The sequence below is a fragment of the Gymnoscopelus braueri genome (assembly GCF_963280865.1).
Source record: "Gymnoscopelus braueri genome assembly, chromosome: 7".
In the NCBI taxonomy this organism is placed as follows: Eukaryota; Metazoa; Chordata; class Actinopteri; order Myctophiformes; family Myctophidae; genus Gymnoscopelus; species Gymnoscopelus braueri.
In genome coordinates, this window is record NC_137608.1 from 41,934,013 (window position 1) to 41,948,624 (window position 14,612).

General features: G+C 40.0%; 1 protein-coding gene across 5 annotated transcripts in view; it reads right to left on the bottom strand.

The window, feature by feature from the left end:
- Window positions 1–12,292: 12,292 nt before the first annotated feature.
- mtmr3 (myotubularin related protein 3) overlaps window positions 12,293–14,612 on the bottom strand; it is a 37,301-nt gene continuing 34,981 nt past the window's right edge. For 3 of the 5 annotated variants that reach the window (XM_080433846.1, XM_080433844.1, XM_080433845.1), the window contains one exon: window positions 12,293–14,418. In XM_080433846.1, coding sequence (XP_080289972.1) covers window positions 14,247–14,418 — 172 coding nt within the window. In that variant the 3' untranslated portion in view covers window positions 12,293–14,246. The remainder of the gene's footprint in view (window positions 14,419–14,612) is intronic. The other 2 variants (XM_080433848.1, XM_080433847.1) reach the window with 1 other exon arrangement.

Below are 14,612 nucleotides of genomic sequence, written 5' to 3' on the forward strand. Positions count from 1 at the left end.
CATATGGACGGCGTATACACGGCGTTTGGGCGTTGTTGTATGTGTGCCATACCTGCCAACCTCAGACCATCCGATAACAGGAGATTTTTCTCTGCACTGTTTCTTATTTTTATTTTCATTTGTAATAAAATGTCACTGACATCACAAGGTATTCTTCATTTTACGTATGGTGTATTATTAATTCATATTCAACCTAACCCTCAACAGTGGGATAAAAATAAAATCAATATGGTAACGTCTTATGCAAATGAGCCATGCGGTCGAATGTAAACAAATCGCTAGTGCAGTCTGTCATGACCGTCATGGATGAACTTCAACCTGGTGTTTGCACTTTCTCCATTTTTGACCTGTTCATTCATCTACATAAACGTTCGGATTTCAAATATAAAGTTTTTGACCCTGGCGAAGGTGGGAGTTGAAAGTGTGACTTCTGCTTGTAAAGCGGCTGCTCTATCCATAGCTTAGTCGGAAGAGCTCTTGACTTCAGACCATAAGATCATGGGATCGAATCCCCAGCACAGGAATCTCTGCATCTGAGCAATCTGGCTCCCACGGGTCTACTATCTTTTTTCGCCTTCATCATAAAGGTTGCTGGACAATATATAGAGGATGAAATGCATAATTTATTAAATAATATAAAGGTAATATCAAATACATTGAAAAATATTAGAGACATGACGCTTTATTAGCAAGACAGTCTTTTATTATATTATTCCTCATTTTGCTGAACCCCTTTACTGTTACAGAGTAGAACTGCCTTAGAATCTCTGCTGATGATGTGGCCATAGCTGAATGGTTAGAGAGCCTGCCTGGCAAGCCTTAAATCCCAAGTTTGATCCCAGGCCTCAGCAATGTGTCAAAGGGTTCCTGAACAAGACACTTAAAAGAGTAGTTCACCCATAAAATACTTATTTTCTATCAATTACACACTCATTTTTTTTTCTTTTTTTACACATTCCTGAGCACAGACTCAGACATATTGGTTGGATCGGCGGTGCCACGTAGGTGTGAGGGTAGCGTAGCCTAGAGTCTAGTAGAACATAATCACGATTCAAAGAACCACATAGCACTATTTAGCACCATTTTTGTTTAGTGTGACATTATGCTCTTATTTGAACATGAAGTTGATGATCAAAGTGACAGCTTCTGTAACCTAAACCTATAAACTTGATTCACAATTAAAAAATTCCACCTACTGTGGACATGCATGCTTGAGATTTTTTACTTTGAAATCATTTGTAGTTATGAAATATTTAACTTTAAGCGCCCAATGCATTGTCAATGGCAATGGACATTTAAAGGAGAAAAAAGTTGGTAGACCCGTGGGAGCCAGATTGCTCAGACGCTGAGGTTCCTATGCTAGGATTCGATCCATTGACCTTGTGGTCTGAAGTCAAGAGCTCTTCCAACCGAGCTACCCAAGCACACTACATCTTGTACATTGACATTGCATGAACGTGATGGGTCATTCCCCCAAATTCATTAAAGGCATTTGGCTCATGCACTTTACAAGTGTCAGCAACAGTCAAGAACACAGGAGTCTATCCCTGTTACAGCACTAGACCCCAGGGAGCCAGATTGTTCACATGCTGATTTGCCTATCCCAGGATACGATCGCATGACCTTGTTGTTCAGAGTCCAGAGCTCTTCCGACTGAGCTACCCAGGCATAAGAAACATTGTACATTGACATTCCATGAACGTGATGGGTCATTCCCCAAAATAATTAAAGGCACATTGACATGAACATGATGGGTCATTCCCCCAAAATAATTAAAGGCACTTGGCTCATGCACTTTACTAAAAAATATATATATTTAGAAGATTTCAGTTCATTTGTATGTTAGCCTTCAGTTAGGTAAAGTTGAAAAACAATGAACTATAGGAGGACTAGGATTTGAACATGGAATGTCTTTGTTGAGAGTCTGATCATTAGACCACTACAGCATCACTCAGTCACTCTCAACAGATGTCTCTTAGTACTGTTGAAGCATTCTTTTGTATGTTAGCCTTCAGTTATTAAAGTTGAAAAACTCTAGCATTGAACTATAGGAGGACTGGGACTTGAGCATGGAATGTCCATGCTGGGAGTCTGATCACTACATCATCACTCAGTCACTCTCAGCAGATGTCTCTTAGTACTGTTGAATTGTTATTTTGTATGTTAGCCTTCGGTTAGTAATACTCCAGCATTTAAAGCTGCATTATGTAACTTTCCTGTTCTACCCTGGATTTGTCTTTTAGTGCTTTTGAGTTGTTCTTTTGTAGTTTAGCCTTCAAAATGTCAGAGTACTCCAGCAATGAACTACAGGAGGACTGGGACTTGAACATGGACTCTCTGTGCTGAAAGTCAGACCATTAGACCACCATACCATCACTCAAAAGCTAAAGTGGAAATACTCTAGCATTTAGGGGCGGCCATAGCTGAGTGGTTAGTGAGCTCGCCTAGGGAGCCAGAGGCCCTGGTTGCCCCAGGTACGATTCCAGGCCAGGCCAGCAAATGTGTCGATGAAATGAAATTTGTCACTGAGCAAAACTCTTAACCCCTAATTGCTCACAGGCCTTCATTGGAAACAAGACCGCAAGGACTTTCATGAACGGACCTGTTAAAGGAATTATCCTATCCTATCCTTATCCTATACACCTTCATTATGTAACTTTCCTGTTTGACCCCGGATTTGTCTTTTAGTGCTTTTGAGTTCTTTTGTAGTTTAGCTGGCCTTTGCAAAGAAAATATTCGCACAGTGCTGTATTATGACCACAGCTCCTTTGATTAGCTGAATCATGAAGAGTATCAAATTAATGATCAATTATAGGCTTAGCCCGATACTTGTGAACTGCATTCTGTTTTGTTTTGAGCTGAGTGACTCAGGGATAACAAATTGTGTAAATTGAATCCAACCACTTACATTTCATGTATTTATTTCAACAAACACCAATCAATTAAATAGCTACAAAAACACCTGTGCTGTGAACAATTTAGGCTAACAAGAACAAAGTATTGTGACATTGTATGACTTTCTTTTTTAACTTCAGTACTGTACTACATTTTTTTAAACTGAGTTCATATTTTATGACATAATAGACTTTATATCTATGTTGATGCATAGATATGAACTAAAAACAAGCTACACTCCTTTGTGCAGGGGGGGCGGGGTTAACAACAAACTAGATTACAATACTGAGTGGTAAGCTTTCATTTTCAGCTTTATCTTTGATGTACATTGTTAGGACCAGTTTATAATATCTGTGTACAGAGATATATATTATAATGTGTGTATATAAGTTCTTTCTTTGATTTGTATTCATTTAATGGAATTCCTGCAATGTATTAATCCAATGTGTAATATGTCTGACAGTCCTTATCAGCTAGTAGAATTCCACTCCACTGTCTCCTCCTCTCCCCTGTCTTGTGATAATAAAGTGCTTGGTAGAGGGGAGGATGCGCCATTGTAAGTTGGGATCGTGTCCAGTGAGGTACATGGTCGTTTACAATCCTCGTACGAGTAAAAGAGATCTCGTGTGTCACGTGTCTTCTTTATCTGTGTGTGATCAACAGCAAGGGGGTTTAAGATAACGATCAAGAACCTATCATTTCACTGGTCCTTCGTGTCGGATTTCTACGTCGTTTTTGGAAGAGGAGAAGAGGACGCATCGCAAGTCTATCGATAGCCAGAGATCTAAGAGGGTCCTGCAAGCCCTGGGGTGTAAACCAGGCCGGTGTTCACCAGTCCGAAATCTTCTCTTCGACGAACGACTGCCGAAATCTGAACGTGATCACACGCCTATAAGAAACATGTAAGTGTGGTCCTTGTGTGGACATATTGTTGTTATTACTAAGGTGTAATATTGACAAGTGTGTTGTAGTTGTGCATAGATAAGCAACTACAGTTATAGTTGTGTTGTAGTGGCGGGGGCCACTGCATTTTATTAGCTGCAAGAGTTATACTGAGAACGAGTTTTGTGAGTTCAAGAGAGAGTCACGGTAGTTAAAAGATAAAGAGTCTGATAGCTCCCTCCGGAGGATTTAGTGATTTATCCTCTGGGGCAAGTCGACACGTAGTGGACCCTCCAGGGCAGATCCTTTTGTCTATGTTTAGTCTATATATCTTATAACCCCCATATCATTCTCAGGGGTGTACGGTGTGTGGTTTGAATGTGATAAGTTAGCTGATCCCCTGGGCTAGTCCACACGTGGTGAACTGGTGAATATTTGGGTGTGATACAGTTTTTGACCAGTATACAGCAGTGCCTAGAAACGTTGAAATACACTTAGTTAGGATAAGAACAAGATATTTACAGTGATTAAAATAATTTCTACACATTGAACAGAACATTATAATAACCACACATATTTAAGTTTTCACCCACATAATAGTAATTGACTGCTAATATGGAGAAGGAAAAAGAAGATACAGGTGCTCCTGTGAAACAAGTGATTGTAGTCGATGTTACCAACGAAGGAAATAAGCCAAAGCAGGGCAAGAAGAGAGGCCAGCCAAGGGCCCCCAACTCATGTTTTAGGTGTGGTCGTTTAGGCCATTTTGTGGCTGATTGTATATCAAGCACAACAGTACATGGATGGGATGATACGAGGACAGAGAAAGGCCAAACAAGGGCCCCCAACTCATGTTGTATATGTGGTCGTAAGGGCCATCTTCTCTTCGGACTGGCTCTTTGCGAGTCATGCAATATGTCAGGCTGGGATGATTAGAGAAGAGAGAAAGAGAAGAAGCTAGGAGGCTGTGCGCATTAGAGCGAAAGCTAGAGAGTATTGTAGTAAGAAGAACATGTTTTGTTTTGTCTAAAAGATGTGTAAATGAGAGAGTGGAATGTGCATTTTTTGTGATCTGTATGAATGCCCCAAATAGATGCAGTAATCATTTAAACATTTCAAATTTCCATGTCGTGGTGCACAACGACATGTAAAGGAGTGATGTTTAAATGGGTGAGAGAGAAGAGGAAGAAAGAGTGAATTTGTATGTGTATGGGTGTGTGTGGAGGAATGTACTTTTATTTAGTAAGAACATGAGAATACAGTACATGGAAGTACAGTCCACCTACATGATTAAATTATGTCCTGCATGAAAGGAGAGAGAGTGTGCGTGTGTGTTCAGGCGTTAGTGCACATGAATGTGAGTGAATGTGGTGTTTGGGTGTAATACATATGTACTATATGTAAAGTGTGAAGGGTAGCAACAGTAGTGTGAAAAAAAAAAAAAAAAATGGGTTATGATGTGCGTGTGTGCTTGTATACGTGCATGTGTGTAGTTTCATGTACCGAAAAGACTGTGTGTGTTTGAAGCATGTGGAATGACGTCACTTACGTTGGAGAGTGTCAGGTACTGTGTGTGTGAGAGGAGTGAGTGTGTCTGTCTGACTGTCTGCATGTGTGTGTGTGTTCACATGTGTGCGTGAGTGTGCGCGCGTGTGAGCATGTGTGTGTGCTCGCATGCATGAGAGAGAGAGAGAGAATAAGAGAGTGAGAGCAATTCAGTGAGCCTGGCTCTGTGTGCGTGTGCGTGTGTGTGTGTGTGTGCGTGTGCGTGTGAAGTCCAGCCAAGAAAGAGAAAAGGAGGGAGACCCAAACGAAAATTTAAAGTATTTTACTCAGTTTGGGAACTTTAAAGTATCTGTACTCATTGTTTAAGTATTTCTAGTCATTTAAGTATCAGCAAGAGTTTGTGAATAGTCCAGCCAGTTTCTCAAAGGGAAATAGCTAAATGTTAAGGCCACGTTGTCAGGTTTCGTCTCACGTTATCTCGTGTGTTGATTTAGTAGTAGAATCTCCCACATGTGAAAGTATGGGGGAAGAGTAGCAGGCCACTGTTTACATTCAGATAGGAGAGCAGCTTAGATACAAGCACCAAAACCCAAGAATAAGAGAGAGCTCCCTGCAGTATGCCCCATATAGTTTGAATTGCGTTGGTAGAAGACGTTTTTGTTAAGTTAAGACAGATGATACACATTTTGGTCTCTGTGTTGGCCCTTCCTGATTATACTAAGTCCTTTGTCCAAACTGAAAGATATTAAGGCCTCTAGGTTTTTACTCCAAATGTCTCTTAACCCATTAAGACCTGGAACCTGTGTAAATTTTTGATATGTACTCAACCTCATCTCACTAAAGTTCGTTGTGGTATTTTTGAACCCCAAGGCCGCTAAGGGCATCGATGTTAAATGTCTGACTCTACAATAATAGCCAAGATGCATTTTCTACTTTGTTTATTTTTTGCTGCACAGTAGACTAGCAGAGGCACTTTTACGCCTGGGAAACGCTTATGTAGATAAGATAAAAAGGAACCTAGTCGCGCTTCACATTGGGAGTTTTTATTTGTTATGTCTGCCACCAGTGACACAGACCATTTCACACTTAGGATCTGAAGTTGAGTCATGACCATAGGTCATATCTCAAACAGGAGGGATGGTACACATATAATATATAATTAAGCAGCATTTTCACACTTATAATTTTCAAAATTATGCTAAACAGTTTTGTACATGTTTTTAGACAATGAAAAGGTAACGAAAGGCCATATGTAAGACTATTATTTCCACTTCTTGAAAAGTGATGTTACTGTAAAACTAGATTGAAGTACAGATGTGTGAAAACGGCCATAGCCATAATGCATCACATTAGTGGAGCCATACATGAAAATAGTGACTGGAAACTGGAGGTTTACTTTATTTAAAAGCGAATAAAGTCCAAAGTGCAAATTATCTGTCTAGTCTTTTCTCTCTCCCTACAGGGACTGAAGCACTGGTGATCTGCATGCCGTGATAAAGATCATCAAGCCAAAGGACCAGGACCAACTCTGCGCTGAGAGGGTCCGTTCCGAGTCCTGGTCACCAACACAATTGCTGTGAAACGTGTTATTTGGATCCAAAAAAGGCCACTGTAAATTGGTTCGAACATTATCAGACATTTAAGTAATAGGAGTGCTAAAGCCAGCAGCGGGTGGGGCCGAGCTGATAGCGCTACGGTCAGACCCAAACCTGGAGAAGACTCCCATTAAAATAATCCCCTTCCCCATTCCTATTACACCTAGAATTGCACCCCTGGTATTTTTGTGAGTTTTATAATTTCTATGAGTGTATTATATATTTGTATTATTAAAGTTACTCGTAAATCGAGGAGTGTTGACGAAAATGTTTCTCACCGTCTAAATCTAAATGCTGGGTATATTTTTACGCTAATCAAATCGCTAAGACTAAAATGTGAATGTTTATGGTTGCACACATATAAATATATCTGTTTCACACAACTGGTCATGAGAAGTGACATGCCTCGAAATCCAATATCGCTGGTGAGCCTTGGGAGAAAATGACTTTGAACTAACAGCAGCTATTTGCCATGAAACCGTACCATCAGTTGAAATACGCCCTAAATAGCACTGTTAAGCCTGTATGTCACTCGGAAGCCTAACCTTTGTTATGTCCACGCTGGCTCTGTGAGAAGGGTCAGATCAACGAACAAAATTGTCAACAGACATTAATGCTGACTCCCCCGTGTTTGTTTAGATCAACTAAGAATTGGAGGTTGTAAGAAAAATACAATCTCACTGGTAATCCCGTGCCAATAAGGTTGGTTTGTCTCTCTTTCCCCATCTTGGAGTGGGAAAGCTTATGTTACGTGTAGAGACAATTAACTATAGACGTAGCCTGTTCCTCAATGCTACAATGACCAGAGGCCCAAAACCGTGAGTTTGAGTCAGCGTCGTTAATGGCCGTCCAGAATAGATGGACTCTTGACCTTTTGACTGCTGCGAGTGGAGGGGTCTGCGTTTCTGATAAAAAGGACATGTGGTGTTTTTTTATTTCAGATGACATTAATTCCAAGAATGTTAGTGACGCAAAGCAAGACCATTAGTGTATGGTCAATGAGAAGGTCGTGCAGACATGCGGCGTTGTCTTAGACTGATGACGATATTTGTCCCAAGTGCTCCACTCCACACGAGAGTGTGTATTCCTTTCAAGCCCTATTTGAGAGTGACATAGAAAGTTAGTCCCAAGGCCACTGGAAGCGAAGAGGCAAATGTTTGAGTTGTTGGGTTGATTAATAAAAATCCTGTTATGATGTTCATTTTGAAATGTGATGTTCAGAAGTATTAATTAAATGAACAACAGGAGGGAATGTTAGGACCAGTTTATAATATCTGTGTACAGAGATATATATTATAATGTGTGTATATAAGTTCTTTCTTTGATTTGTATTCATTTAATGGAATTCCTGCAATGTATTAATCCAATGTGTAATATGTCTGACAGTCCTTATCAGCTAGTAGAATTCCACTCCACTGTCTCCTCCTCTCCCCTGTCTTGTGATAATAAAGTGCTTGGTAGAGGGGAGGATGCGCCATTGTAAGTTGGGATCGTGTCCAGTGAGGTACATGGTCGTTTACAATCCTCGTACGAGTAAAAGAGATCTCGTGTGTCACGTGTCTTCTTTATCTGTGTGTGATCAACAGCAAGGGGGTTTAAGATAACGATCAAGAACCTATCATGTACATACTGTAGCAGTGTCTGCTTGAATATAATGTGCTAAAAAATAGTATATATGTTTTTGACAATTAATTGCATTCATGGATTTTTGGACAGACGAGTATGGTGTCACACATGCCTGTGATGGTGCTGAAAACAGGAGTGCATTATCCATGTTGTGACCTACTGTATGTGTGGCAATGGGTGGAACTGCCTGTGGCTTCAAACACTCAGCCTGGGGCAGAAAGGCAGCAGTGAACCTGCAGATAAAGGGACATTACTCCTCATTCTCAATTAGCCCTCAAGGTCTGGGGGGGCATGACTAGTTATTAATGACAGCAAGCACATTACATGAAAACGTGTTATGAAATTAGACTAAACCCCCCTTCCAAACTTTTTTTTTTTACATGTAACATTAAAGTTTCTGAGAAATGAGACATTAACAAATTTGAAGATCATGGCTCGCATGTGTGAAACATCTGAATATGATCTACTGATCTAGGGCCCTGCAGTTAATATATATATATTTTTAAGTTATTAATTGGGATATGAAAAGGCCTAAGATCAGTGTTACGACGTATGCATACAGGGCATGAAGCTGTGGACAAGTGAGTGCACTGCTGGATAGTAAAAAATGATACACAGTTGCCTAGTAAGTTTGAGACAGTAGTACTTTATTCACTACAAGGGGAAAAAAGCAAATTTCGACAAGTAATGTTTACTCTTGTTATCCTGACAAAGACATTACTTGTTAAATGTCATTGTGTTGTTTTAGATGGACTGAATGAAGTACTACCGCACTGGAGTTACACGTGATTGAAGTACACAAGCAGAACACTAGACAGAATGGCAATGAGAAAATGAACAGTCCAAGCTAATCATTTTGACCTACACACACTCACCACAGCCCCAGTGCACGGTCCTCTGATCGACTGAGATTCTATGACCATGCTTGAGTCAAGTAGTAACTGCAACAGAAGCATTTGTTTTAATGCGCAGGAAACACAAGATGGGTGGGGCTTACCGCATAAGGACATTTCTGGTAGGTTGTCAATCACATAAGGTACACTAAATCAACGTTCAAATACGTTGCTGTGATTGTCTGAACTTTCAGCGGCTCCGTGTAGAATTCTATAGCACAACCCCACCCATACCAGCACCACAGTAGGTCAAAACAAACCATGTGCAAATACTATTTGGCCCAAGTCAGTCTATGAATAAGCTAACTGTAGGCCCTTTTCTACTTTGATGAGTATAATAACTAGAACTCAAAGATTGGCAGTCATGAGAAGATAATCTTCAACATAGATAAGAGTCATGTGTTGTACCTTTAATGCTCCAACTGATTGCTTGTAAAAACACAAATTCAAATAAGAAAGGCCATTTTTGATGTAAAGCAAAGAGTCATTCAACTACAAATGAGTTGAAAATCTGTTTGTGTGCGTGTGTGCATGAATGAGGGTATGGAGGAGGCTCCGTTTGTGTGTATATAACGGTTACCACCTCTGATTATTGAGCTCCCCAAGTACTGCTCATTTTCTATCCACCAGACAGATCATGTTAGTCTAGCTGTGTAATCAGTAGTTAAACCTGACATTTGAATGCAATTAACCTCCTCCTGGTAGGATATGAAACCAGCAGTACCAGGGAATCTCTGGGCCAAAGCTGGTAATAACTGGTATACAAGGAAGGTAGAGAGGTAGTGTTTGTGCATGTATTTGAGTGGAGTAATGGTTTGTGTGTTTAGGGACTTTAGTTTGGGTTCAGGTTTCTGGTTTTAGACCACCATTCTCTCAGTGCATAGGCATTATGACTTTATTGACATGATTATGCTTGTCATTTCACTGTGACCATGTTGAAATCTGATTGTAAAGACTTTACCGTATCTCTGGATGGCCACACTTGGAATTGTGTCCAAGGAAGCTAGGTGGAACTTGTACTCACAACGCCTGTCTGATCATTTCAGGCCATTGTGTGGATCATCTGATTCCAACACAAATTAACTCTGACTGGCAGTGAATACACCGTGGTGAGAGCTGGCCTTAAAGATCACAGTGAAACGAAAAGGGTAAACTGTAGCCACTGATCAGACCCATCTCTTTTCTTGCGGCCCTGCAGATCCACAACTGAAAAACACAGATTATCTTCTGGCAATTGAATTGTCTGCATTTGAAAAAAGAAAAAGACAAAACAGCAATTCAAGAGTAAAACCCAATGAAATTCAAATAAATAAAGAAAAAGAACTGATCGCATTTGAAAGAAAAAAGAAAAAAAAACACTGCAGCATCAATACAGGTCACCCTGCTCCTCTATTTAAGAAAAAAGAAAGTTACCTGTCTTCGTCAACAGATATATTTTTATGCAATTAACAAAAGAAAAACAAGACAGAAATAAAAAAAATAAGAAAAACTTTTTTGGTGACTAAATTTAGTGAGCCACTATCAAAGATTCTATACATTTGTTTTCTCTTAAATGCTATATACGTATCTGAATATATTATTTCATTCATTCATTTATTTTACAAAAAAAAAAAAAAGTGTGCGAAGAGGTCATTGAATGGCCGTTAGGCAGGGTGGGGTGTCTCTGTATATGTGTTGGGTCGTCTGGTTTTCATGTGGAGTAGTATACTAGACAAAAAATACAACATATTTTCAACTGACAAAGACACTTTGTTGCATTGACAATATGTTATATTTGTCCCCGAAGCATAAATCAGGCTTTATAAGCCAAGAGCACCTTTTCTTTCTTTCTTTTTTTTTATCACTAGTTCAGGAACAGGGAGAACTACCCTTTTCAATATTTTTCCTTTTACCCGCCAACTCATTATTTTTGGAATAGAGAATGATTTCCAAAAGATAGTTGTAAAGTGACTAGCAGACAAACATTCCTGCCACCAGCCAAGATTTACCAGTATTTGGCAAGCAGCTAGCTATAATTTCCCCACCCTGCTGAAGTTCTTTCTACATCTCAGTGTCGGGGTCATTCAAGCTGGATATCACGAATGAGGTCATGGTTGAGAGAATGTAAAACATAATTTATTTTATTTACCCTCTTGAATCACTATTCTGGGGGGGAACATTCGCAGAAAATGGCCAATCTACAAGCTCACAACGCGGCGAGCTTGTAGATCGGCCATTTTCAGCGAAGAGATTTGGTGTAGAGGGGGGGGAAAATGTGGACCAAGTACAGAGCCGACCCCAGTCAACTAAGTATTAGTTAACGTAGTATAGAGGGTTTAAGTGGTTACGGTTCTAAAGATGAGTTGCTGCCATTATCATCACAATGTACATCTTGCCTTTCTAATCAGCATGATGAAAACATGGAGGTTAAAGGTCCCCTACAGAATTCAATGTCCTTTACATTATTAGTAGAAACAAAAAAGGGTGCTCGTATGATCACATTTCAACCATCACTTCACCTCTGATTTCAACTTTGATGAAGACAATTTGACCAATGTGAGCTGTTCACCTGCACCCAGTGCCTGCTGGGTAAGGTACTGTAGTAATAAAAAAAGAAGTGATTGAAGGGCATGAAGGCAGGGTAAACGGGAGAGATTACACAGCCTGTCTGGCAGCAGAAACCACCTCGTCAAGAGTGTCGGACAGAATGGAACCCATGGATTATTAATTCACTGTCTCTGAGTAGCTGCTTCTACTAATAACAGTCTATCAGCATGGATGAACTGATCGACTGTAAGGAGTGGGAAAGGTGCACGATTTTATAGAAACCTTTATTAGTACGGATCACTAACCAGGCCCTTCACATTAAAGACATGTTCAGGCTGGGATTTGTTTTACACTTACCTTTTTTTAATCTATTTTTTTTTAAGTTTAACGGTTTTCTTTTTTGTTAGCAATGCTGGTATGCATCAGTGGAGACCAACTTCTCTCAAAAGCCCATGCTAGCTTGTTTACCTTAGGGTGGTAACACAAGAATATTAGCAAAACTGCTTTTAAGACTTGAGTGAAATTGTGGGTGAAGTGGTTTGATTGCAAACTGACTAATTCAGTACATAAAATGTTGATTCTCCCAATGTTTTTATTTCACACTGCACTTTGTATTTGTTGATTGATAGGAGGCAAACGTAGGCCAACTTAGTGCCCTCAAACATGTTCCACATGTTTTATAGTTTTTGAAATATTCTACTTTAATTTTGGTACTGAAAGTCAATGGGGCTGGGATCGGGCTGAACCTTCTTATGTAAAGCACTTTACATAAGAAGTTTCGATAAGTGCTCTATAAATGAAGATTATTATATTATTACCATTATATCCTAACGAGGCCCTTGTCAACTGATAAATTCATTTGGTTAGTGATCATTACAAATCAGCAGGTTTCAAAAAAATACAGAACCTTAACAGCGACCCAATCCAAGGGAGGGGTAAAACAATTAAGTGAAAGGGAGAAAAGAAACAGCACTACAATGATCAAAAAACTATCCACAACTATCCAAATATGACACGGTGGGCTGAATCCCAATAGGCAGTAAATACAACTCAAATTTACAGAAAATACGCAAACTGTGTCAAAACATTAAGTGCACATCTTCAAGTTGGGATTTAGTCCATGGTGCCTTGCTCTGAAACATTTAGGTTTTCTCCAACATAATTATAAGTAAGCAGCCCTGTCAAAAATGTCCTGAAAAACTACACAGTTGAAATGCTGAGGGGTTGTCTTTTTGGTGCCAGGACACAATTGCGTTTTAACTAGGGCTGGGCGATATGGACAGAATCAAATATAACAATATTTTTTACAAAATACCTCAAAATCGATATTGTGACTATAATATCATGTTATGGTGATATCAATTTATTTGTTAAATTGTAATACAAATACAGTTTGTGCTCACAACGCATGCACAGGTGACATAAATACCGTATATATATATATATATATATATATATATATATATATATATATATATATATATATATATATATATATATATATATATATATATACACATATACATACATACATACACACACACCGCTATGTGTTGTGAGCTTGTAGATCGGCTATTTTAGCTATTTTTGTATAAAATAGAGCTTAAATTATTAAAAGCAGGACAACACTTTCATATCACAATATTATGATATCCAATATCCTAGATGATATTTAGTCTCATATCACAATATAGGTATAATATCTAGAGTATACTCGTATATTGCCCAGCCCTAGTTTTCACATTCTCTTCATCTCACTGTCCAAAAGTTGACATTGGGAAATTCTGACAATTTTGTTGAGCATTGTGTGTGTGTGTGTGTGTGTGTGTGTGTGTGTGTGTGTGTGTGTGTGTGTGTGTGTGTGTGTGTGTGTGTGTGTGTGGTGTTTCAGATGAACAAAAACCCTCCATGAGACTCCCCATCAACACAGTGGGACCCCCCTCTCATGCCTCCCTGGCAAAAAAAGAAAACCAGGAAGTCCCATTCTCACTCCCATCATCCCCGGTGTTACAGTGCGGTCCAACACTGCCAGCTATCCTCCACGTGTGCGGCTTTGTGCGTGCGTTGTCTCACACCACACCCATTTGCCCAGTCCATTCCGGTGCATACCCACCATTCAAAAGTGCTCAGCGTCTGGCCAACACGTCAATTCAGCTCCTCCAGCCGTGGTATATTTACATGAAAATCCATTATTCTGCAGCACACACGCACACAAAAGTACATAGGACATTCTAGTCTGGAGTCCAGTGCTCTCCAGCAGTGTGCCTGTGTTGGAGGCTGGAGGGCAAGCCCTGTGCCCCCAGCACCCCCAGTCTCTAGCCCCCTAGTTGGAGCTGGCTGTGATGGGCTTCTCCAGCTCCAGGTCCATGTGAGCTGGCTTTAGCTGTAGGCCGCCGTAGCAGGTCTTACACACACGGCTGGGCTCAAACAGCTGCTGGCTTGGCACGGGCATTTTCTGGTCACAACAGCTGGCACAGAACACGTTACCGCAGTTCCTGCATGGGAGGGGGGAGACAAGATAGGTCAACTGCAGTTGGTTTCAAGATGGTAATGAAACCACTGAGTGGCTAGGTGATAAACATTGTGGTTTGGTTTGTCCATCATTTTGATGTTGCACAGAGTTGTGTTCACTGTTCCAAGTTGACTGTGTGATTTTCACTTCCGCTATGTGCCAGATTATCATCAGTGG